The 27,922-nt window shown below is 38.7% G+C and overlaps 1 protein-coding gene across 5 annotated transcripts in view; it reads right to left on the bottom strand.

The window, feature by feature from the left end:
• Positions 1–27,922, bottom strand: part of CCDC7 (coiled-coil domain containing 7) — a 329,121-nt gene that overhangs the window by 109,106 nt on the left and 192,093 nt on the right. For 4 of the 5 annotated variants that reach the window (XM_027775623.1, XM_006158284.3, XM_027775620.1 and 1 more), the window contains exons 23-25: positions 26,321–26,416; positions 19,364–19,468; positions 9,419–9,529 (exon numbers count right to left, since the gene is read on the bottom strand). In XM_027775623.1, coding sequence (XP_027631424.1) covers positions 9,419–9,529; positions 19,364–19,468; positions 26,321–26,416 — 312 coding nt within the window. The remainder of the gene's footprint in view (positions 1–9,418; positions 9,530–19,363; positions 19,469–26,320; positions 26,417–27,922) is intronic. The other variant, XM_027775622.1, reaches the window with a different exon arrangement.

Below are 27,922 nucleotides of genomic sequence, written 5' to 3'. Positions count from 1 at the left end.
CATGAATTTCCTCACCTCCTGGAACTCGACAACTTCTTTCTCCTTCCTCTTCAGCAGTTCATTGTCTCTCTTCTCTTCCATCTCTGTTAGTTTTGCCATTATGAATGTTCTGAATTCTTTATCAGACATTTCCATGAATTCCATTGAACTGTGTGTGGATGAAGAGGAGTTATCCTTTTCCCTTGGAGAAGAGGTATTTTCCTGCTTTCCCATATGTCTTGTGGTCCTGCAGCGATTTCTAGTCATCTGGTTGATGGTCACTTTCTTCCCAAACTTGCAAGTTAAATCACGTGAGTTTTGTGTGCTGGAGGCCGAATTATCAGTGGGAAGTCTTGATTTCTGTTTCCCCAAAATGGCTCTCTAGGAAATAATGTTAAGTGAAGAAAATCTAGAATGCTATCTTTTCAGTCAGAAAGTGAATAAACTACTTTAATTCCATTTTTTCCACAAACTGATTTGAAATACCCTCATATGTATGTACATGTATATATTTTTATATGTGTATAAACATGTATGTGCATATATACTGAGAAGTCCAGCATTAGGCAAAAGTCCTAGGTGTGATCTTTCAGGCCCAACTTTAGATAATCATAAGGGTTTTACCTGGCAGATATCATGGGAGAAATCTTCACATCCCATGTAAAACTTGACAACAGCCAGACCTACAGACACTGGACATAGTTTCAGTCATGGACTAAGGTCCATCTGACTGACCATATTTGTCTTATAGCCCAGTTATCTCCATTGCGAAGCTTATGGGAAGGAGGAGACCATGGCTAAGGCATTGCATCGTTCAGATACCTATTTCAAGACCACTTTATTTTAGGGGTCTTGAAAATCCTTTCTCTATTCTAAGTCAGTACCTCTCAGTTTAAAGTCCTTCTTCCACTACTTCCCTATTGTGCCGGAGTCTACAAAATAACATGCGTGCTTTGTTTGGGGATACTTTCTGTGAAACATTCCCTCCTGTGTTGTTCTGATTCATCAAATGACACTGACTTGATGTCATTCTGTAGGAAAAGTGAAACATTGGTAAAACTTGGTCCCTTTACTCCTCAGACTCTTCCTTATACTACCACAGGATTTGAATAAACTCAGTTATTATTTTCAGTATTACTTGTTATCTTAATTGATCAACTCAAAACCTGGCAGCTCTCTTTCTCCAATAAATTGGTGCAGGAAGCAGATTGGTCAATGAAGCACAATGCCTTTGTGGAACATCAAAATCCCTGAAGCTCCTCCAGAGCACTTTCTGGAGATAACTGAAAAAGTCTTTGGGGCACTCTCAGGCAGTGCTATCAGATCTTTCCAAGAGTCTGAGGGTCCAATGTGGCACCTTGCCAGTCATGCCAATGAGTCTCAGAAGATGCTGTAAGATGCCACCCAGCACTTTCAGAGAGTTCTAATGGATTATTTATACAAGACTCTAACTTTTCAGGGGAATCACTGGTCCGTCCCCTCAAGTCCCTAGTTGAGCACACACGATGAGTCATTTCAGAGAATAGTATCCTGGCAAGTCACCCTGGTGGTCCCTTGATTGCATGATGAGGGAGTGAAGACAATAGGTAAGATTGCTGACCAGACTCAGGTTCACTTGTTTCAATTTTGCTGGCTGTTGGCCTCAATCAAACCTCCTCCTAAGTCATGTCATTCATTCTGTGACAGAATTCAGATCTGTACTGACCATTATTCAGGCATGGAAAAAGTGGTTGTCTTCCCAAAAGCAAGCATTAACCAACAGTTACATTTAAAATGTCAAACATGTGCTCTCTGATGGACAATCCTAAAAATGGCCATATGGAAGAGCTCTATGGAACTGAAAGCCCAACAATGGGGTCTCAAAGAAAAAGATTAATAGGTCTAAACCAGCAGATGGCATAATGGCTCAAGTCTCGAACCCAGTGGCTTAAACTCTCGCCAGGCACAAGTGTGTGCGTGCCCAAGATCCTGAGTGGAGAAAGGAGGAGAAAGGACTGCGGTATAGCCATCCCCCCGGGGGGAGATTTCTCACTTTCTGTCTCTTTGCCTCTTTGTCTTTCTGGCAAACACACGCACCCTATAGCAAAAACCTCTCCAAAAAAAGAAGAAGGGGGAGAAAAGAAGAAGAAGAAGAAGAAGAAGAAGAAGAAGAAGAAGAAGAAGAAGAAGAAGAAGAAGAGAAGGAGGAGGAGGAGGGGGAGAAGGAGAAGGAGAAGGAGAAGAAGAAAGAAGAAAGAGGTGGACGAGGAAGGGGAGAAAGAAAGAAATAGATGAATAGGTTATACAACAAGGACTCAGTGCTATATAGGAAGAAATGGAGGTCCCAGCATCCACTAAGGCTCATAGTGATGACGGCTGCTATAAGAAACACAAGTGCTAGTTCCTCTAACCCTCATGGTGAAACCTGAGACTTCAGTAGTTTTCGTTTATTGAAGAATATTAAACTTGGTGAGCCCATCACACAGACCCTTCCTACTTTTCTTTTTTCTCTTTTCTATTTCTCTTTTCTTTCATAAGTGAACATGATGATGGGGTAAGCCAAGGCTTCTGTATCCTCAGTAGAGATCTGAGGACCTATACCAAGGGCAAAGTTCACAGTAGAGGTGAAGAGAAAATGCATTTGTTGAGTTTATTTTAAAAATTATTTTAGGTTTTTGCCATAGAGCACATGCACTTGCCAGATACAGATTTTAAAAAGTGAGAAATCGCCCCAACCCCCATGAAGGGATGACTATGCTGCAATCCCTTCTCCTCTATTCTCCTCCTGGGATTATGGGCAGGCACACACATGTGCCTGGAGTAAATTTCAAGCTGCCAGGTCCTGGACTCCAACCATAATCAGGTATGTGAGAGACCAGCACCTTAACCACCATGCCACCTGCTGGTCCCTCCTGAGATTTTTTTAATGCTGGTGAAAAAAAATTACTGTGATCCCAATAATCCAGTAAATGAGGATGAGAAAGGAGCAGATAGTTTCAGGTTTTGGTCTGAAGTTACCACCAACAGGACCATTTTCAACACCCAAGTATGGGTGAATCCCTTTGGGCCACTATAAACCCTCTTTGTTACAGCCTCTGGTACTGACTGTCTAATTGGTTAGATGTACCTTTATATGAAACAACACTCCCTGATGGAACGTGCTGCAGTTAGGGTATTTTAGGAGGATACAAAAGATCATGAACCTACCAAACAACTGGCACCTAGTGCCATTCTCTGTCAAAAAAACAATACTGACAGTCTAGGGAAGGAAAGGGAGTAAGTGCCCTCACTGTTGAGCTAAAAAAAGCCATCTATCTATACACTATTTCTTCATTCAATAATCTTATCTGGACTGTGTGCAAGATCTTGGGTGTCTAACCTCAAAACTGTCCTCCACAAAGTGTCAGTGCCACCTTTGGCATCAATGGTGGTGATTAAGTTACACAGGCTATCATCTTGGATGAAGGAACTTGGTATGTAGCAAAGGGCATTGCAAGTGCCCTTTCAGCATCCTTCACCACACAGATGATCAGAATTAGTCAGCCTTATGTAGGATAGGTTTCAATATACCACTACCATCCTTTCTCAAGGATCCTTAACTCCCTCAACTATATATAATCAGTGTGTATTAAAAGCAGACTAGATCATTCAGAAAATAGAATCTCAGATGTAGAAGAGAAAATGGCTGGCCTGGAAAAATCCACCATGAAGACTGAGAAAATGGCCCCAAAATTTGAGAATAATATATGAGAAGTACTACATACCATCAAACGTCCAAATATCCGGATAATTGGCATTCCAGAAGGTGAAGAGACCCATAAGGGCATTGATAATCTATTCCATGAAATCATGCAAGAAAACTTTCCAAACCTAGAAAGGCACTCAAAGATTCAGTCCCAAGAAATACAAAGGACCCCAAACAGAATCAACCCAAGATGATCTTCTCTAAGACACATTATAGCCAGATCGACCAAAACCACAAAGACAAGATACTAAGATTGGCAAGAGAAAAACATCAAGTTACCTACAAAGGACATCCCATCAGGCTAACAGCAGATCTCTCATCAGAAACAATGCGAGCGAGGAGAGAATGGGAAAACATATTCAAAGTGTTAAGAGAGAAGCAATTTCAGCCAAGAATACTGTACCCGGCAAAATTATCTTTCAGGTGGGAAGAAAAGTCAAGAACATTCTCAGATAAACAAAACCTGAAAGAATTTACCAGCACCACACCAGACCTCCAAGAAGTTCTCAAGGGTGTGCTATGTCAGGAAAATTAAACACAGACACATGGAAATAAGAGAAAAAACTAAGAAAGTGGCCAGCTTAATCATAGGGACAAGTCTGGAGTTGAATATTATATCCCAGAATTTAATCAGGAAAATTGAACAAGAACAGAAGATAAAAGTACATGAGACTGATAGGTTCATGCACCTACCATTTGAACAGAATCCTAACCTGTTTCCTGGCTTTAAGCAAAGTTCCTTGGCATTTCTTTGATTTAAGTTAAAACTGGTTTTCTTAATAGTAATTTTTTAAGTTACAAAAAAAAAGTTTCAGGAAGAAAAAATCTATTCAATGACTGCAGTAAGATATATAGCCCCAGCTAGGTGCTACTTTATAGGATGCATAAAGTTAGACTTGTGTTCATGGAAATGTATATATCACCTGTGTTTACTATGAAAATATTTAGATTAATTAAGGTCTTTAGTAATTCAATAAAATATGGGGGAGAAACAGTATAGAAAGCAAACATAGATACCAGAGTCAGTGTGGGAGGAGAGTGGGAGATGACAGAGGGTAAGAGATAGGGAATCAAGGATGGGGGGTGAGCAAAACATACAGAAAAGAAGAAATGGAAAATTATTTGCTGACAATAACATGTTTGCTGATGTGCTTAATTGAGACAATATACAGCGTACTCTGGATGGAAAACCTCATTTTGTATGTTGTAATGATGTACAGTGAATGAATGCAAATAAATAAAAAAAAATGAAACAAAAAAGATATCCCATGTTCCTGGATTGGGAGAATTGATATAATCAAAATGGCAATCCTACCCAAATTAATCTACATATTTAATGCAATTCCTATAACATTATAAAAGACATTCTTCACAGATCTAGAAATGACAATCATAGAATTCATCCAGAATCATCAAAACAGGGAACCAGCAGTTGGCTGGTAATGGCTTTGTCACTGGACTCCCATGTAGTCCACCGCGGTTTAAGTTCTGAACCTGGTGGATTAAACTCACACTGGGCACGAGTGTGTGTGTGCCCAAGATCCTGAGAGAAGAATGGAGGAGAAGGGATTGCAGTGGCCATCCCCCCTGGGGGGTGATTTCTCACTTTCTGTCTGTCTCTCTGTCTTTCTGGCAAGCACACTCACCCTATAGCAAAAACCTCTCAAAAAAAAAAAAATCAAAACAGCATGGTATTGGCACAAAAACAGATATCAGGACCAATGGAACACAGTAGAGACCCCAGAATAAGCCTCAAACCATATAGTCAACTGATCTTTGACAAAGGGTACCAGTCAATCCAATGGAAAACAGAAAACATCTTTAGCAAATGGTGTTGGAAAAACAGGATATCTACCTGCAGAAAGATGAATCTATACCCCAAAATCTCAATATTAACAAAAATCAACTGGAAGTGGATCAAAGATCTAAACCTAAGACCTCAAACTATAAAACTACTGATGGAAAACACTTGGGAAACTCTGGGAGACATTGGAGTAGGCAGAGACTTCTTAAGCAAGACCCCCCCACAAAGCACAGGCAACAAACCCCGAAGTAGACAAGTGCGGTTATATTAGATTAAAAATTCTGTGCACAAGAAAAGACACAGTAATTAGTGTAAATCAACAACCCTCGAAATGGCAGAAAATTTTTGTAAACTATGCCTCAGATAAGGGACGGATGACCAGAATAGACAAGGAACTCAAGTGGTTTACCTAGAAGAAAATGATTAACCCAATTAAAAGATGGGAAAATGAGCTGAACAAACAATTTTCTAAGGAAGACATATGAATAGACACATGAACAGCCAAAAAGCATATGAAAAAATTCTCAGTATCTCTCATCATAAGGGAGATGCAGATCAAAACTACAATGAGATACCATCTAACCCCAGTCAAAATGGCAAAGACTGAAAAAAAGCAAAAAGAAAAAAAGATAAGTGCTGGCAGGGATATGGTGAAAGGTGAATTCTCTTACAGAGGCAGAACTGAATCAAGTAATCCTCCTTACCATAGCCACAAAAAGTAGGCAAATAGACCCCATTCATTGCTCACATTGGGAATGTAAATCAGTCCAGTTACTACTGTGAACAAAGACCTTCAAATAGAACTACCATATGATCCAGCAATTCTACTCCTGGGTATCTAGTCAAAGGACAGGAGAACACTCTGTCAGAAAAGCACTTGCACATCTATACTTATTGTGGCATTATTCACAATTGCTAAGACATGGAACCAACCCAAATGTCCACAAAAAGATGAATGGGTTGAAAAAGTGTGGCACATATACTCCATGGAATACTATTCAGTCATTAAAAAAACAAAAACAAAAACAAAAACAAACAAACAAAAAAAACCAAGACCTGGCATTTGATAGAAAGTGGAAGCAAGTCAGGCTATGAAACAGAGACACTGTATGTCTCCAGTTAACATATACCAACTCTCCACTCTCTATGGTAGAGACTGAAAGACTGGAAAACATAAAAGCATTGAAAATTGTTATGGACACTGGGGACAAAGTGGAAGGAAAGTGGTAGAGTGAAAGAGTGCAGGGAAGGAAATCTGGGGGAAAAATAGAGAGGTAAGACATTTGAGGAACACAGACATGGTTTATTACCTGTTGATGATGATATGTGTAGTATTCTCAATTGGACTGGTTTGAGGTGTATATCATGCTGGATAAAGTCTCTTTGCAATCTAAATGATGTATAGTAATTGAATGTATAAACAATAATAATAAAAACATCCAAGTGAAATTCCTAGGTATGAATTGTTAAGACCATGTCATCTCATTCCAAAGACAGATGCTATGCTTCTGGGTCTCTTTGGCCCCACAAATAAAACAATGTGACCAGTTGGTGGAGTCTAGTCAGCTATTGCCATATTCAAATTCAGGACGTGAAGATTGGATAGCACCTCTTAGGTTACCATGAAGACCAGTAATTTTGAATGGGGCCCTGACAAACATGATGTCCCAGAGATACTTCAACTGGCCACCCTGGCTGCCCTTCCCTGAACTCCTCTGATTTCTGTTTCCAGTTTCACTTACAGACCTCAACAGAAGTTCTGTTTGCTGACTGGAGCCAATGGAAGAAGGACACTGCAACAGATCAGAGGTGCCCAACAGGTTTTGGACCCATAAGCTACCAAAGTCAGCTGAAAGATACCTGTTCTTTATGAAACAATTATTGGCTATTGTTCTTGGTGGAAACTGACAGCACAACCTTGGTTGTGTAATAATCTTATGGCAATTTTTAACCAAAACTTCAATACCTTTGATTTCCTTACTTGAGCTATGTTAGGGGTGTTAACATTTTAGGTTTAAGTATAAATGTTTTGTAAAATATATACTTAGATACCAAAGAAAAAATATTTTCTAATTGGTTTAATCTAAAAAACAAATAAAATTAGCTATAGGCCTAGTCACAGTGGCACATGCTGGTAAATGTTGTTGCTCTCTAAGTTGAAGCCACAATGGAGACCAGGTTCAATGTCTAGCCCACCCTAGAAGTGCCTATAGTCCCGTCTACGTGGTGGGCTGAAGCAGGACGATTGTAACACAGCGAGGCCCCACCTTGACATTTTTTTTTTTAAATAGATGTAATTATACTTACTACTGGGGTTTTTTCCTCTGGTTGTTTTTTGTTTCCTTAATTGCAACTGAGTATGTGACACTGAATCTTCAGGTTGAAGCACAAGATTTTCATCAGATATGTCATTATAAACTATGTTAAGAAAGAAATTTAGTCCCTTAATAGAAAAATAGATTATAAAATATCTAGATTTCAAATTAATAAGTGACAACAACTTTCTCATTTTATAAAATTAAAAGTAAGTTATCATAATGCTAGATCTGACATAAAAATTAGAACATTTTTAATGTGAGTTAAAGAAGTATCACAAGTATATTATTTCATAAGTATTCCTAAACATCAAATGTGGTTTATATTATTCTCTAATTTTCCAAAGTTATTTATACTTCAGGTTAATGCATATATATTTATACAATAAGCAATGAAACATATATGTGAAAGGTTATTCATTGTAGTATTATTTACATTACAAAGTACTTAAAATCATCAAAATATTTGAGCATAGATTAGTTGAATGACTGGGGACAAAGTGGAAGGAAAGTGGTAGAGTGAAAGAGTGCAGGGAAGGAAATCTGGGGGAAAAATAGAGAGGTAAGACATTTGAGGAACACAGACATGGTTTATTACCTGTTGATGATGATATGTGTAGTATTCTCAATTGGACTGGTTTGAGGTGTATATCATGCTGGATAAAGTCTCTTTGCAATCTAAATGATGTATAGTAATTGAATGTATAAACAATAATAATAAAAACATCCAAGTGAAATTCCTAGGTATGAATTGTTAAGACCATGTCATCTCATTCCAAAGACAGATGCTATGCTTCTGGGTCTCTTTGGCCCCACAAATAAAACAATGTGACCAGTTGGTGGAGTCTAGTCAGCTATTGCCATATTCAAATTCAGGACGTGAAGATTGGATAGCACCTCTTAGGTTACCATGAAGACCAGTAATTTTGAATGGGGCCCTGACAAACATGATGTCCCAGAGATACTTCAACTGGCCACCCTGGCTGCCCTTCCCTGAACTCCTCTGATTTCTGTTTCCAGTTTCACTTACAGACCTCAACAGAAGTTCTGTTTGCTGACTGGAGCCAATGGAAGAAGGACACTGCAACAGATCAGAGGTGCCCAACAGGTTTTGGACCCATAAGCTACCAAAGTCAGCTGAAAGATACCTGTTCTTTATGAAACAATTATTGGCTATTGTTCTTGGTGGAAACTGACAGCACAACCTTGGTTGTGTAATAATCTTATGGCAATTTTTAACCAAAACTTCAATACCTTTGATTTCCTTACTTGAGCTATGTTAGGGGTGTTAACATTTTAGGTTTAAGTATAAATGTTTTGTAAAATATATACTTAGATACCAAAGAAAAAATATTTTCTAATTGGTTTAATCTAAAAAACAAATAAAATTAGCTATAGGCCTAGTCACAGTGGCACATGCTGGTAAATGTTGTTGCTCTCTAAGTTGAAGCCACAATGGAGACCAGGTTCAATGTCTAGCCCACCCTAGAAGTGCCTATAGTCCCGTCTACGTGGTGGGCTGAAGCAGGACGATTGTAACACAGCGAGGCCCCACCTTGACATTTTTTTTTTTTAAATAGATGTAATTATACTTACTACTGGGGTTTTTTCCTCTGGTTGTTTTTTGTTTCCTTAATTGCAACTGAGTATGTGACACTGAATCTTCAGGTTGAAGCACAAGATTTTCATCAGATATGTCATTATAAACTATGTTAAGAAAGAAATTTAGTCCCTTAATAGAAAAATAGATTATAAAATATCTAGATTTCAAATTAATAAGTGACAACAACTTTCTCATTTTATAAAATTAAAAGTAAGTTATCATAATGCTAGATCTGACATAAAAATTAGAACATTTTTAATGTGAGTTAAAGAAGTATCACAAGTATATTATTTCATAAGTATTCCTAAACATCAAATGTGGTTTATATTATTCTCTAATTTTCCAAAGTTATTTATACTTCAGGTTAATGCATATATATTTATACAATAAGCAATGAAACATATATGTGAAAGGTTATTCATTGTAGTATTATTTACATTACAAAGTACTTAAAATCATCAAAATATTTGAGCATAGATTAGTTGAATGAACTAACACTAGGATAGTATCAGTGATAGTTTATAATGGTGTGTATATAAATAAAAGTACGTGTTGACAACATAGACAAACAACTGTGCATACAGTGAGACATTCCCCTCCCGACTGTGCTAATACATCTGGTCCTTGCAACATGTCAATTCATGAAAAAAATATTGTTGGAGTCAGTGCCCTTCCTTGTTAAGATTCTTATTTATGTTGTCACAGTAAGTGAATAAACGCCTAAATATTACTTTCAATTTAACTTATTGTCTTGACACCTTCACACCTGGTAGCTATCTTGATGGCAAATGGCTGTGAATAGGGAGCCAATGAGCACAATTCCTTTCTGTAAAAGCAAAAAGCATGAAGATTCCTCAGGACATTTTGGGGAGATGCTAGAGTTCATAGGGTCTTTCGGAGGTACTAGTCTGATTCATTTGCAAGAGAGTAGGGTCTCATGGGTGAACGTTACCAGCCATGTCAATGGGTCCAGGGAGTGCTCTCCAATGTCATAGAGCCCTCTTGGAGAATACTAGGAGACTATTTATGTAAGCTTTGTGGTTTTGAGAGTTACCGATGGTCCTTCTCTTATGCCCCAGATCCTTTGGATGAGATGGCTGGTGGGTCAAATTAGAAATCAAACAGAAAGGCCCTGGGTAAAATTAGGGACAATTGCTTTGCTACAATTATTGTCTTCTGGCAATGGGACTAAATTTTCAGAGACCCTAAGAGTTAGGCTGCACCAATGGCAGCTGTTATCTCTACACAGGTACCTGGCAAGGATGAACAACCTATTACACAGACAGCAATAATTTAATAAAAAGGAATGCAGACTCTTTTGGGAGTCCTTGGCCCTGTAACCAAGGAGATGTTAGATACAAGGATAGTTTGCCTGCCTAATGAAATAGGCAATCTTGTTGAATTTAGTAAGGAACAGAGGTGCCTTGTGGGATATTACTAAACCTTCCCTTCAGAATGACAGCAGAAGCTGTGTTGAAGGAGAAAGAACAAAGGGGGTGGATAAGAAGGGAACACCCAGGACCACCAGTTGGTGTAATGGCTATGTCATTGGACTCCCAAGTAGTTGACGCGCGGTTTGAGTCCTGGACCTGGTGACTTAAACTCACACCGGGTGTGTCTATGTGCATGCCCAAGATCCCGAGAGGAGAAGTGATTGTGGAATGGCCACCCCCCCTGGGGAGTGATTTCTCGCATTCTGTCTCTCTGTCTCTTTCTGTCTTTCTGGTGAGCGCACATGCTCTATAGCAAAAACCTCTCAAAAAAAAAAAAAAAGGAATACCTGAAAACCTCTTCTTCCCTAGCTAGGTACTATTTGGACTCTGAAGCTTTGGCCCACCCATGATATGTTCCCAATGACAAATACATTTTTGGATCATGTTTAAAACACTATACAGCCCTGGAAACCATGCTGGTGTTTCTTATTTCTACAATGAGAGAGTGGAGAAAGTGAGAGCAGTTTATGTAATGATTTTTTTTGAGAGATTTTCGCTATAGGGTTGCGTGCGCTCGCCAGACAGACAGAGAGAGACAGACAGACAGAAAGTGAGAAATCACCCCCAAGGGGGGATGGTCACGCCGCAATCTCTTCTCCTCCATTCTCCTCTCGGGATCTTGGGCACGCACACACTCGCACCCGGCGTGAGTTTTAAGCCACCGGGTCCGGGACTTGAACTGCAGTCGACTACGTGGGAGTCCAGAGACATAGCCATTACGCTAACTGCTGGTTCTCTATGTAATGATTTTTAAAACTCAGATTTCTAGAGTTTTTAATGCCATTCCTACTATAAATAAGTCCAATGAAATCCCATCTATGGTCAGGTAAATTGGTCAGTGATATTATCCAGATCATAACTCTACTACCTTTCTGTGTTAATATAAAGCAACAGTCTAAAAGCAGAGAATTCCTGAGCACAGAATAAGCAACTACTGCTAAAATAGCAAAGAGAGACTATCACTGACAACAACTTAAAAATAATAACTGGATACACTCCTCTATAACTGAGTAAGGATCTCCCCAAAGAGATCTCTGTATCTGATTACTCAACAATGGTGGCTCAAAAGAGAAGATTAATGGACTCTTCACCAAGGAACTCATGGCCTAGCAATATACCTTTAGGGGTCCAATGACCGTCCTTTACCGTATTCTTGGTGATGGTCCCTGTGATAAATACTAATCTTTCTCCTTTTCCAGTTTGAAATGAAAGAATCCTACCAAGTTTTATCCAAATCTCTTGGTCTAGAAAATAAACAAACAAACAAACAAACAAACAAATACTATGAGATGGCCAACATCCATACATTCCAGTGAGGAATGGAGGACCTATATCAAAGTTAAATTCAGGTTGGACGTGGAAGCAAATTTCACTTCTTTGCTCTTTGGTATACAAGTGACTGTGATCCCCAAAAACCATGGCTCCAAAATGAAGGAGAAACAGATAATGCTGCCTGGTTTTCACTCTGAGGCCACCACCTTCATTACCCTTACCCATACCAGACTGTGGGTGGGTCCAGTCAAGTTGGTACATATCTCTACTGTTACAGCACCAACTAATGATAGACCATTGTTATAGATGTGCTGTTTATATCCACTCCTAACTGCAATCACCCTAAGTCCTGAGGAGAACTGCTGCAGTTAGGATCGCCTTAGTGGGGCATGTGGAAGACTGTAAACCTACCAGACTGCAAGCTTTTGACTACCAGGTTAGGTGCTTTCATCCCTAAAAAACAGTATTATCTCAGGGATTAAAAAAAAAAAAAAAAAAAAAGGAGCTGCCCCTGTGTTTAAGGAAGCCAAATTTCACCATCTGGCTTTTGCTGCTGGCCTGGGGGTGCCTGAAAACTCAATTATCAGTAACTCAATAACTGTTGTGGTTTCAATGTGTGTGCCCAAAATTCACATGTTGAAATTGGGTGAGTCATTGCAATGGTGTTGAAAGGGGGAGACTTAATCCAATTATGATATTAAAAAGTAAGGTTTTTAGGAGGAACTCTCACTCTATTGGTTCTTCCATATTTCAGAGTGTGTAATGCTGCATGGTCTTGGGTACCGAGGTCACAGCCTTATTGCTAAGTCATACACCTGGCTATGCAGATCTGGTGGGATTTCCATCAGAAGTGAAGATTTGCAGGCCAGCTATTCCTGGGGCAGATTTCACTTTAGCAGCTGTTCAGTTATCAAAATAGCACTGCTCTAACCTGAAACTTGGGGTTAACCAGGGTCAGTCTTCTCTGGAGTTCTTGTAGATCTCTGAAGGTACCCATTATTGGATCTGGGACATGTAGAGTGCCAGACACCCAGGCAGCTAGGAACATCCTCCATAGTGATATCAGAGGTTGCAAGGATCAACATTCCCCAGCAAAAGGAAGTTTTCTCTAATTCTAGACTGCAGATCCCAGCCAGCTGGGCATTCTAGTTCCTTTTCTATGCAGTTGCTCTTACGTTTCCCCATTTCAGAAAACTCTGGATCTTTCCCTGATTATTGCAATTGTTCTTCTTTAGAAATTTTAGTCAAACTTTATCTGAGTAATTATGATTTTATACCTATACTGGAGAGAGGAGTAATGGGTGGTTCCCATTGGCCTAGGACCCTTCCCCTCAATCCAGATGGTAAATGACAAATTCATGGGCATAAATAGAGCAGCTACCAATATAGCAATGTTTGACCAGGTGTTAGGATCATCTAAAAATGATACCTGGTCACCCTGGATGATCTAAGAAAGGACTTTCCTCTAGGTCTTAGTTTCTGAATAAAAAGCCTTTAAAGGAGGACACTGATGAACTCTTTGCCAAGGATCTTCTTACCAGGTAGTAGGTCACAGCTCCACTAAAATCCAGTGTGGTGACTCCTTATGACAATTGACCTTCCCTTTGAGCCTCCCAGTGATATTGAAATGAATCAGAGAAGCCACCTCTAATTTTGTTCAGATCTCTGAGCTTTCATAAACCAAGACCAGAAGTTAGGCCAAAATCCCTATGTCTCAATCTGAAGATTTATGCTAATGGGGAGGTGGGAGAAAATTGCATTTCTAAGGCCCTTAGATAGTGGTAACTTTGATCTCCACAATCTTGAACTTCAGAAAATGGGGGAAAGAGATAAAGCTCCCTGGTTTTGCATCTGAGTCCACCACCAAAAAGACGCTTGATCAAATACTACGGTGGAGGTATCCTTTTAGACCACAACAAAACTCCACTTTTACACTCAACTGATTTCAGTGGTGCAATGCATAGAGTCTTAACACTAGTGATACATGGCGTTGTGACTGTCATAGAGGCTATTTTCCAAACAAAAAACTCAGTATGCAACAATTAATATCTCAAATGCCCCTTTCTGTATGCTTTTACATATTGATGTTTAAGGTCAGTTTACCTTACGTGGAATAAGTTGCAATACACCACTAATATCCTTCCATAAGGGTACTAAATTGTTCCAATATTTGTCATCAATGTATTGGTCGTAATCTCTAACTAGGTGTTCCCAAAGGGAACACTAGTCTATTATATTTATGTTATCACTTAAGTGAGCTGAAAGAGCTGAAAGACATCACCCAAAACAGACTACATGTCCTGCTGATTCACCAGTGGCTCTTAGCTGGGCCATTTGAAAAGATATAGTATATTTACCTAGCACTCCAGTGACATTCCTGGGATTGACCTCTAAGGGGCATGGCATCTCATTCTACAAGAGACTGTCATAACTGCTGTCTCTACTCCAACGGAAAAAGGGCCCAGCCACTAGTGGGATGATTCAGATATTTACACTCCCATTTTCCTCATGTTCTTGATGACATCTATGGGGTTACCAAAAAGGCTGTTTAATTTCAGAGGGACCATGACCAAGAAAATACCCTAGAGACTTTAAAACAGGCTTCTCACACTGCCTTCCCCTAGGTTCTTCTGATCCACGTTTGCTGTTTGAGTTACAGATCTCAACAATATTCCTGTTTAACCATGGCAGAAGGTCACTAACCACAGGTCAGAGGTGCACATTTGTTTTTTAGACCCATAACTACTTAGAATCAGCCAAAAGACACATTTTGGCAAGATAATTATTCATTTGTTAGAGGGCATTGGGGACTACTGCACGTCCTAAGATCATAAAATATTCTTAGGGCCAGAAATCCTAACTAAAGAGTATCATTGCTTTGTTTTTTCTTTTTTCAATAATTACATACAGTAGGGTATTCACACTTTAGTAAAAGTGTAAAATGTCTGTAAAATATATGTTTATATGTATGTATATTCATGAACCAGATTAAAAATATCTCCTGGAGAGCTTAATTTAAAATAATTTTAAATAATATATAATTTTTATACTTACTATAAGTAACTATTTCTCCACTGGGGGTTCTTTGTTTGATTATTTCCCCAATGGGGATTTTTTGTTTCTTCACCTGAGTTTTTGATTTTGATACTGAGTCTTGATGCTTAAGATTGTCTTCGGATTCTTCAACATGAGCTAAATGTTCAACATGAGCTAAATGTTCAACATGAGATAAATGTAAAGCAATACATTTATCCCAGTAAATAAAAAAGAGATCTATCTGAAATCTCTAAGTTTCAAATTTATAACAAGTGTACAGAAGCATTTTTTTTCCATTTTTATAAATGTATTAGTAAGTTACCATAATGCTACATCTGCTATGAAAATTGTGAGAAGAGTGTTAATGAGTCTTTGTTGAAGCTATCTAATCATGTTATTTATATTCCTATGATTTACATATGTTTTATACTAGTCTCTAGTTTTCTTAGTTTTTTTAAAATATTTTTTAGTTAATACATATTCTTAGACCAAACAATGGAATGTATTTGCACAAAGCTATTCATTACAGTAAATTCGTAATTGCAAATACTCAAAACCACTTAAGTGTGCAAGCATAGGAGATTGGCTAAATAAAATAAGGTATAAAAACCATGATAATGTTTACTATGGGATATTCTGTAATCCTAACAACTGTATGGACAGAAGGGATGAAAAAGATCCCTGTGGGACCAGCAGTTAGCGTAATGGCTATGTCGCTGGACTCCCATGTAGTCGACCGTGGTTTGCGTCCTGGACCCAGTGGCTTAAAACTCACGCCGGGCACGTGTGCGTGAGTGCCCAAGAGCCTGAGAGGAGAATGGAGGAGAAGGGATTGCGGCGTGGCCATCCCCCCGGGGGTTGATTTCTCGCTTTCTGTCTCTCTGTCTCTCTCTGTCTGGCGAGCGCACGTGCCCTATAGCAAAAAACCTCGCCAAAAAAAAAAAAAAAAGATCCCTATTAACTGACTTAGAGGTGCTTCTATGAAATAACGTCTAGAGGAAAACAACTGAAAGAAGTATCTTTTAAGTAAGAAAGAAAATGAAATGAGATAATATACAGAGATATTTATCTTGACAGAATAAAACACGGGAGTAATAAACCACAAAACAAAGTAGTTGGTCACCAAAAGTCATTCCAAACGTTGCTTGCTGAGCTGCACCTGATGACTACTGTTAACTCGCACTGACAGCCCATGCTGACACAGTGAGTCTTTGAGGCTCATGTTTAATTAGAAAGGATGTAGATCTATCAGGTTCAGTTTGCCAGTGACCTGAGGAAACTAGAAAATTGAGTCGTTTTCTTCTACCATAAAGAAGTTTATCTTTTTAGCTTAGTATGTAACAGTAGCACCTTTTCTGGTATCAATACATACCATTAAAATTCTTCTCACAATTTTCATATCAGATATAGCATTATGGTAACTTACTAGTAATTTTTTTTTCTTTTTTTCTTTTTTTGGAGAGGTTTTCATTATAAGGTGCGTGCACTCGCCAGCAAGACAGAGAGGTAGAAAGCGAGAAATCACCCCCCAGGGGGGATGGCCACTTCGCAATCCCTTCTCCTCCATTCTCCTCTTGGGACCTTGGGCACAAATATACATGCGCCTGGAATGAGTTTAAGCGACCAGGTCCAGGACTTGAACCATGGTCGACTACATGGGAGTCCAGTGACACAGCCATTACGCCAGAGGGCTGGTCCCACTAGTAAATTTGTAAGAGTGAAGGGAAACTGCTGCTGTGCACTTGTCACAACAGATCCCCTTATTCTAGATGTTCTTTCAGCATTCAAAGAGGATGAGGAAAGGGGCAGAAAAGACACAAACACTAGAGACACTCTCCTTCCTCTACTGAGCTACCATTTGTTCTCTCAAGGTTTTGGTCCACCCATGGTAAGTTCCCTGTCACCATAAAAGTTATCTGTAGTAGTTACAGTAATGGAGCTTCAAGGAGAGCTTGATGGACTTGCCACCTAGGATCTTTTGGCCTGGTAGTAGGCGACGGGGGCCAACTACCCCCACTACAGTCAAATGATGATGATAACTAAGACTAGTTATTCAAGTCTATTCTCTCTTCAAATGCTATTCTCTCTATCCCTTCTAGTAATCTTAAAATGAATTAGAAAACACAGCTTGCATTTACCTAGAAGTCTCAGCTTTCCAAACTAAACAAGACGAAGAGTTAAGCCAAGGTCACTATACCCCTAGAGGCCTCTGAAGATGTGTGCTAAGTCAGAATTAAAAAGATGGTAGTAGGGAATTGCATAACTTGACCCATCTAGACAGTAACTTACTATGACTGATCACAATCTCTGAAACCACGGTGAGGGAAAAATAGACAATGCTATATAGTTTGGGGGTCTACAGCTACCAAAAGTATGACTTTTATCCAGACCTGACTACGGGTTGGTCCTCTTGGGCCACTATGAATCTACATCTTTATGGTTCTCACTACTGAACATATTACTGGCATACACGTTTTTTTTTTTTTTTTTTGAGAGATTTTCACTGTAGGGCACGTGCGCTCGCCAGACAGACAGAGAGAGACATAGAGACAGAAAGCGAGAAATCACCCCCCAGGGGGGACGGTCACGCCGCAATCCCTTCTCCTCCATTCTCCTCTCGGGATCTTGGGCACGCACGCACACGCGCCCAGCGTGAGTTTTAAGCCACCGGGTCCGGGACATGAACTGCGGTCGACTATGTGGGAGTCCAGCGACATAGCCATTACGCTAACTGCTGGTTCCCACATACACATATTTTTAATGTGAACCCCAACTCATATCAGCCTTAATCCCTGATGGGAACTGCTGCAGTCAGGGTCAGTTTAGTCCGTATGGAGGACTATAAACTTGCTAAACTATAAGTATCTTATATTTTGCCTCCAAAAACAACTGTCTAGGAGGAAAAACGGAATCACTGCCCTCACTGCTCAGTTTAAGGCAAAGATCTTCATGAGACTATACATTCAATAACTAAGTTGACCTATCTGTACGGTTTTGGGTGCCTATAGAATAATGATTATACCAATGATTGAGCTATATTTGTAGTATTCCTCTTTCAGCTGGCCAGTCCACACAGATAAGCAGGATCAGTTTGACTCACATGGAAAGGGTTGAAATACCTTGAATAACCATTCACATAGCCATGTTCTGGAAAAAACTGTGTCCTCACTAGCCTTCTACTATATTGATGACACCTTCCTGGTAGGTGTAGACAAGGGAATTACCCAACAAGTACTGAACATTGTATTGACCCACATGCAGCTAAATAGCTGGACCATTAATACAGATGAAGTATAAGAATGATGTACACAAGTGAAGTCCCTAAGAATAAACTAGAAAGGGACATTATGTTTCACTTCATAGGAGGTAACTGCTAAACTTTATTCCTTCTCAGTCCCAGGAAATATGAGGGACTTTAAAGGTTTATGAAAAAATGCAGTTAAAATATAAGTTTATTTTGGTGTAAAAAAAGTTTTAAAATTCAAGCATAGTTTGATACTATGCATTTTCCATGAACTTTTGAAGGGCCCCTTGTACAAAACAGGCTGAGAAACTCATAAGCCTGTTCTGTTATTGTCACTCTCAAATTCTCCTTGATGGGATCCTGATCACAGCCATCTATCTATTAGGTTACCAAAAAGAGCTCTAGCCTTTGAGTGGGTCCCAACTAACAGGATGTCCAGTAGGCCATCTAACAGGCCTCCTAGCCTATTCTTGCCCTTGTTTCCTCTGATTTATATTTGAGTGTATACCACAGCAAAGTTTCTGTTTACCACATGAAGCTCATGGGAGTCCACCACATAGGTCAACAGAGTGAATTGGGTTGCTGAACCTGTAACTTACTGGAGTACACAGAAAGACATATACCCTTTGAAAAACTCATTAACTTTTATTGGTCTACATGGATACTGAGCACATAATCATTGCTGTCAGATAGCGTTATCACCAGAAATACTAACCAAAAGTAATGAGCACTTTGACTTTTGTTCTCTAGTTATCTTAACATATTTACACTTTCAATTAGGGTTAAACTTCCTACAAAATATAGTAAAATATAGATTCATTAACTGAAGAAAAAGATCTTCAGATATGGCTCATTTAAAATAACTTATAATCATCTATAATGTTCATATTTACCAGTGACTCCTTCTGTTTTAGAAGTTTCTTTTGCCTTTAGCAATTTTTTTTTCAACACGGATTCTTGCAAAGGCATACGATTTGCATCTGGTACAACATCATGAGCTATATAAAGAGATATATTTAGTCCACTAAATAGAAAAAGAATCTGCTTTGAAATCTCTCAATATGTCAAATTTATAAGAAATTAGTAGCAGCATTCTCTTTATTTTAATAATATTATAAATATATTATCATAATGCTAAATCTGATAAGAAAATGGTGAAAAGGATTTTAATCGATGTATATTGATGGTTTCTCATGACATAAGCATTTCTAGGCATCATGTATAGTAGTATCAGTCTCTGTTTTTCTTGTTTATTTATACTTTATATGGCTGGCCTTGTAGCCTAGTGATTAAGGGAGTCAGATTCCACATAGCCAACTACAGTTCAAGTCACAGTCCCAGAACCTTGAGAAACACACGGAGTGCTTGTGCTTATGTGCCCCAAATCTCAACTGAAAGGAGAAATGGAGGAGAAGGGATTGCAGCATGACCATGCCCCATTGAAGGGTGCTTTCTCTGTTTCTGTCTCTCTGTGGGGAGCACACACACTTTCTGGCAATTATCATTCTTTGTGTTAATTTATATTTTATAGATTATGTAAATTTCATAGACCAAACAATGAAAATGCATATGGACAAGTTTATTCATGATGGTATTATTTATTACTACAAAATACTCAGAACTATGTGAGTAAGTGAGATTATGGAATAGGCTAATGCATATACTAGAAACTATGATATATAATGTAAGTGATAATAAATTGGTACAAACAACAGTACATAGAGTTGTTAAAAGTATTAAAAAGGTCTTGATAAGCTTATTTTGAAGGATGTCAGGGAGATAAATGGGGAAAAAAACTGAAAGGGGGAAAACTTGTATTCTACCATTCAGATAAGGAGGAAGTAAAATAAGTGAAAAAATAAATAAAAAGAGACTTACTTACCTTTACAAAACAGACCATGGGTGAAATATCAGAAAATGATATAGTTTGTTACCTACAAGCTGAAAGGGGGAGAACTAGGAAAGGAATGGTATTCCTCTAAGTATATCTTTTTTGTATTTTAACAAATTTTTGGAATCCAGTTCAGGTTCCACATATTTCTTTTTAAAAATTATTTTATTTATTATTAAAGATATTTTTAAATTTGCTGTAGGGCATATGCACTCACCAGAGAGAGAGAGAGAGAGAGAGAGAAAGTAGAAAAACAAGCCATGGTCACCCATGTAGGTAGGAGTCCAGCATCTGAACCACCATGCCACCTACTCATCCAGGTTCCACAAACTTCAAAAATTAACTTATAAAGGATAAGAAGAAGGAACCAAAACTGAAAGCAAATTGAAAGAAATGAAACTACTGAAAGATAAAAATAACTAATGCAAGTAACTCATTAATACAGTATTTGACATATACCCTCACTCATGGGCAAGTATGTGGAGAAAAAACTAAACACACATAGCACAAAATATTTTTAGTAGGTTTTTTTTTTTTTTTTATAGGGCGCATGTGCTCGCCAGACAGACAGAGAGAGACATAGAGACAGAAAGCGAGAAATCACCCCCTGGGGGGATGGTCACGCAGTAATCCCTTGTCCTCTGTTCTCCTCTCAGAATCTTGGGCACACACACACACGGGCCCAGCATGAGTTTTAAGCCACCAGGTTCAGGACGTGAACTGCGGTCAATTACATGGGAGTCCAGCTACATAGCCATTATGCTAACTGCTGGTCCCAGTAGTTTTGTTTTTCTAGAAGTATGGGCTAAGCAATTCTAATATTAAGAGTATGATAAGACTGAACAAATACATGAATGTGTTATGAATTTGGATTCACAGAGTAGAAAAAAAGAATATATAAATATGAAATGGAGAAAGGCAAAAACAAGTCATGAGGAAATGGACTCGAATTGAAGGTGTCCAAAATTTATCATAAATTCTCAATGTGCAGATGTATATCCATGTTTTTTATGTGTACATGTATAGATATATATGAATATGAACATATTGGGTCATCAGAAAAGTCATGACATATTTTTCGATGTTTTTCTATTCAAACACATGTCTTGACTTCTGACAACCATGTGTGTGTGTGTGTGTGTATATATATATATATATATATATGTATGTGTGTGTATATATATATATATATGTATGTATATATGTATATACATACACACCCACACATTGAGGAGTCCAATAACAAACCTTCTGGATGATCTTTCAGGTCTAATCATAGATAATTACAAAGCCATTACAAGCATTACTTGGCAGGGTTTTGTGTATTTTTTTTTTAGAAGGATTTTTGCTATAGGACACATGTGCTCACTGGAGACAGAGAGAGACACAGAGAGAGAGAGAGTGAGAACTCACCTCCTAGAGGGGATGGCCACTCCACAATCCCTTCTCCTTCATTCTCCTTTTGGGATTTTAGGTATTTATGTACACGCACCCAGTGTGAGTTTCAAGCTTCTGGGTCCAGGACTCAAACTGCAGTTGGTCATGTGGGAGTCTAGCACTGTAACTACTATGCCACCTGTTGGTCCCATTACTTGGAAATTCGTAGGACGAACTGATTCCCAGAAAGAGACTTGATGCTCAACCAGTATACAACATATGCTGTAGTATATGGACTCAGATCCTGCTAACCGCCACAACCCCGGGGACTCAGTCTCAGGATTCTGCATTCTTGGCCTAGTTGCTGTCAACTGGAGGCATCATTATAGGGGAAAGTAGCTTGACAGACACCCTACTGCTCAGGCACTACCTCTACCTAAACCACCGTATGTTAACAGTGAGGGGAGGGGTTGAGTGTTGTTTTTAGGGGAGCCCTGAACAGATTTTTTTTTTCCAGTTTTGACTCATGACCTTTTCTATCCTGGCCCTCCTATTGCTATTCCCCACAAATAAGGGATCCATAAAACAGAAGGAGCCTCTCATTTGGGGCTACTTCAACTATGAGACAATTTTCCCTTTCATCTTACTCCAGGTCTGCATTAATATGTCTTACCTTTCACTGTTCCAAGGATAAAAAATGGAACACTGGTGGAGCTGAGCCCTTTTACTTTTTAAACTCTTCCTTTCACAATTGCAGAAAGTGAACAAAGTTTCATTGCTATTTTCGGTTTTGCTTAAGTGGTCAACTAAAAACTTGACACCTCTCTCAGATTAGTACAACAAGGTCAATGAAGCAAAAGTCTGCAGTGCGCTTATAAGACACTCTGTGGTGCGATGGGAGGAGGATAAGGGATACTGGGTCATTTGCAAGAGTCTGATACCCCATAGATGATTCACCAGTCGGTACAATTTGTTTTAGGCAGTACCCGCAAACCACACTGTATGCTCTAAGAGAGTAGCATTTTATTGTTTACCTTAGCTTTTCAGTTCTGGTCCCTCTCTTCAGATTCATTGTTCAAAACACCTGATTGGTCAAATTAGAGATTCACCAGAGAGCCTCTGAGAAAGCTAAAGAAGCAATCTATGGCAACTGCGTAGGGTTCACTGGCAATGAGACATAAAAGTTATTGAAGGCCAGCCAGTGATGTGGTGGTTAAGGCAAATGGATCCCATATGGCCAATAGCAGTTAAGTCCTGGACCAAGCAGCTTGAAAAACATGCTGGGGAGTGAGTGTGTGTGTGTGTGTGCATGTGTGTATGTGTGTGTGTGTGTGTGTGTGTGTGAGAGAGAGAGAGAGAGAGAGAAAGAGAGAGTCCAAAAACCCAAGAGGAGAATGGGAGAGAAGGGATTGTGGCATGACCGTCTTCCCTAGTAGGGTGCTTTCTCACCACTCCCCATCTTTCTTTAGTGAGGGCACATGCCCTATAGCAATTTTTGTTTTTTAAATTAAATTAAAACAGAAAGCTGAAGACTCTGTATACTGATCCAATGACAATTGTTAGCTCTAAGCATGCCCCTGGAACTGATGGACAGAATATGATGCAGTGGAATTACTGATCATGGTGGTTTAAAGAAAAACAATGAGAGCCATGGGATAATTTTGCCCAGCAAGGAAAAGAAGTCTTAGAGATAATGGTTGTTTGCATCCATGTTGAAGGAAGTAATCTTTTTTTTTTTAATTTTATTTTTTTATTATCATCATCATAATCTTCTTTATATTACATTGGATTACATATAACTTTACAGTGTATTACATTGTTTTTTCAAAAGGGAATGCCATGCATGTCCGTCAGTACAGAGACATTAATCTCCCCACTTCAACATTCAATATCTTTTCTATGTTTTCCCCAATCATTATTTTTATTATTCTAATTATTTTTTAAAACAGTCAATTGCTATTTCTCATTTTGCTTGTAAAAATACTTTGCCCATCATGAAATACTTCTCAGACCAATCCAGTTGAGAATACTATACATGTCATCATCAACAGTTAATAAGCCCTATGAAGGAAGTAATCTTGTTAAACTCAGTGAAGGAGGAGGGGCACATTGTGAGGCTTATCAATAAGGAACCTCTTCTTCAGAGAACCTTGACAATGGCCATATTGCTTGAGGAGGTAGGAAAGAGAAGTGAATGATACAAATGAACATCTAAGTACCTGTTTCTTCCTCAATTGAGTACTATTTTGTCTCTGACAGTTTGGCCCACTCATAATGAGTTTCCTGTCACTGAAAAACATATTTAAACCACTCTTACAGAAGAGAGTGTTCCTTTGAGCTACTGCTGGTTCTAGGGTCTAGTAATGAAGACAGTAGATAATGAGACTTTTAACTAGACTCAAATTTTTAAATTAATTCATGCCCTTACTGAACACTAATTCAATGAAACCTCCTCCTAGGGTCAGGTCATTGGGCATGACACAATCTAGATTTTAACAAATTATAAGGCATGGAATATCAGCTACTGTCAAAGAACAATAATTGACTAGTAGTGAAAGCAATGTAATAAATGGTCATCAGGCACCTATCCCTGGACAATCCAGACAAAAGCCTTCTTGACAAGCTCTATGGGGATACCTAAAAACAAGATATCAAAGAAGTAGACTGATGGGCTCTCTATCAGTGAACTCATTGTCTGGTAGTGGCCCAATGGATACCCCCAAAATGGCTGAAGTAGGGTGCATGTGGTGACTGACATTCCCTATGACAATACGAGTTCCACTGCTCAGCTGTTTTAGTTGAATGCTGCCATGAATTTTAGAGTCAACCAACCTTTATCCAGAACAATGAATTTTAAAAAATGGATTAAAAATGAACAATACTATGGGTTAGGTCAGCTCCCTATGTCGCCAGTGGGAACATTAAGACCTGTACTAAGGTCAGAATTTAATGAGGAAGTGGGAAAGAATCAATATTTGTTGGGTCTTTTGGCTATTAATACATATGTGACTGTGATCTCCATCACTCTGATGCCAAGATGAGAGGGAAACACATAACGTTCACTGGTTTGGGGCCTGGGGCTACCACTGGTAGCATCTATATGTGTTACTAGTACACATGATTTGTTGATGTGAATACTACTCATATTAACCCCAAATTCCCAATGGGAATTTCTACAGTTAGGCCATTTTCACTGGACATGTGGGAAACTCAACCTACTAATTTTTGGTGACTAATGTCTTTGTCTCCCAAAACAAGTCAGTGAGGAAGAAACAGAAATAACTAAACTAACTGCTGAAATTAATGAAGTAAGAGTTCCCCATGAGACTGTTCAACTATCCAGTAATCCATTCAACAAATGTCTTCAGCCTTGGGTGTGTAGACTCAACCGATACATACAGCTCACATTGTGACAGAGTCTTTACACTTAAGGTATCTGAGTTGTGACTGTCATGCATACTACTGTTCAAACTGAGATAACTTGCTATGTAGCACCTATATCACAAATGTTCTTTTCAGCATTTCTTTATACAAGATAACCATGATCAGTATACGTTATGCCATAAACCACTAATATATTTCCACAAGGCTACCAAAATTCTCTGAATATATGTCCATTATTATAAAAGTCATTGTATGCAAAATGCCCCCTCTCAGAGGGAGCAGCAGACTTTCACTCTATGACCCTGTCTTCATGGGCCCACACAGAGGCATCATTAAACCAAGTCTAGATAGTTTGCTGATTCACATATGGCAATTCAGCTGGGCCATTATTATTAGGTCATCGAGAAAGTCGTGAGGTATTTTTCTATGTTTTCTATGCAAAAATTCATCATGACTTTTCCAACAACCCAGTATACGAAAGGTAGCTACTTAGTATCCTAGTGAAATTCCTGGCATGCTCTGCAAAGGGTATAGAGTCTCATTCCAGAGAAGATAGCCAAGTGCTGGCCCTTTCTGCTCCAGTGAAGAAAAAGGAGGCCCAGCAATTAGTGGGACTATCCAACTTGCATTCTCATATTCCCAAGATGGAGTCCTTGATGTCATCTCTCTATGGGGTTATCAGAAAGGATGCTTTCTTTTCAATGGGGCCACAGTCAAACATACTAAGGCCCTCCCACAGATTGCCAGGTTGCATTTTCCCTGGGTTGCAAATTCCCATTTGCTGTTGGAGCTACAGATCTCAGTACCCTCTCTATTTAATGACTGGAGATTATGACACAAGGTCATTACCACAGGATGGAAGCACCTACTAGACAGTGGCACATCCTGGGTTTTTGATTCTGTGATTTGCTGGAGTCAACTGAAAATACATATCTTTAGAAGTATATTACTGGCCTATGATATGTTTTTGGTGAATACTGAATGTTTTTCCTATGGTTGGGAAATAATCATAAGACCAGAAAATACCAACCAAAGGGTATGAACATTTTAGCCTTTATTCTCTAGTTATCCTAGGGTACTCACACGTTAGGTCAAATTGTAAAAATTCACATATTTATGTGTTCAAGTAATATTTATATACCAAATAAAAGTAATCTTCTGATGAGCTTGAACTAATTTAATTTATAATTGTACTTACAAGTTAGTCTTTCTCCCTTAAAAGTTCTTTGTTTCTTTACTATTTTTGAATCTTGATGCTCAGTCACAGGATTTTCATATAGTTCTTCTTTATTACCTAAATAAAGAGATATATTTAGTACACTAAATAGAAAAAAGATCTATTGAAAAATTAGTAAGTGCTATAGTTTGGCTATCCCTTTAAATTAATATGTTGGGAATTCATTGTATTGTAAAGATGTTAAGTGAAAAATTAATACCTTCATCATGTCTCAGGGTGGGGCCTTTGGATGTCACAAAATCATTAGGGCAGGGCCCTTATTACTGAGTTCTGGTAGGCTTATAAGTAGAAAGAATGAGACCAGAACAAGCAGAACCTTGTAGATAGCTGCTTTGCTTAAGAGCCTTCTCTCTGCCATGTTGTAGCCTCACAAAAAGATAGATGACCTCTGGACCTTGGACCTCCAAACTAAGCTGAATAAACATCTATTTCTTTTTTTTTTTCTTTTTTTGGAGAGATTTTTGCTATAGGGCACGTGCGCTTGCCAGACAGACAGAGAGAGACAGAGAGACAGAAAGCGAGAAATCACCCCCCCATGGGGGATGGCCACACCGCAATCCCTTCTCCTCCATTCTCCTCTCGGGATCTTGGGCACGCACGCACATGCACCCGGCGTGAGTTTAAGCCACCAGGTCCGGGACGCAAACCGCGGTCGATTACATGGGAGTCCAGCAACATAGCCATTACACTAACTGCTGGTCCCAACACCTATTTCTTTATAAATTTCCTAGTATGGATATTTCTGCTGGCAATGCAATGATGAAACAAAACATTAAGCTTTGAATTTATGACAAGTGTATACTAGCATTTTCTCTCACGTAAAAGGTTATAAATGAAATAAACTTCTGTTATGTGAGATCTTACATGACAATGGTATACAAGTTTTAAGGGTTAAGTACTGAAGTTGCTTCCTTAATTTAAAAAAATTTCTTACACTAATTTTCTTACATTTGTCTCTAGTTTTCTTTTATTTATACTTTTGACTGATACATATTAATAGACCAAACAATGACAATGTATTAAGTTATCATTATGCATGAGGTTATTTTTTATTTCAATTTATTTATTTGCATTCATTCCCTGTACATCAATACAGCATACAAACTGAGATTTTCCATCCAGAGTACACTGTATATTGTCTCAATCAAGCACATCAACAAACATGTTGTTGTCAGCAAATGATCTTCCATTTCTTGTTTTCTGTATGTTTTGCTTTTTTCCCCCCATCCTTGATTCCCTATCTTTTACTCTCTGGCATCTCCCACTCTCCTCCCACACTGACTCTGGTATCTATGTTTGCTTTCTATACTGTTTTCCCCCCACGTTTTATTGAATCACCAAAGACCCTAATCAATCCAAATACCCTCATAGCAAACACAGGTGACACGCACGTTTCCATGAACACAAGTCTAACTTTACACATCCTATAAAGTAGCACCTAGCTAGGGCTACATATCCTACTGCATTCATTGAATAGATATATTTTTTTTCCCTGAAACTTTTTTTTTGTAACTCAATTTACATTCCTTCCCTAAGCATCATCACAGCACACAAAATGCAATC

This window comes from Tupaia chinensis, unplaced genomic scaffold (assembly GCF_000334495.1).
Source record: "Tupaia chinensis unplaced genomic scaffold, TupChi_1.0 Scaffold000578_2, whole genome shotgun sequence".
Classification (NCBI taxonomy): Eukaryota; Metazoa; Chordata; class Mammalia; order Scandentia; family Tupaiidae; genus Tupaia; species Tupaia belangeri.
Note: the sequence above shows the minus strand (reverse complement) of the source record. Positions and strands in the feature narration are given on the sequence as shown.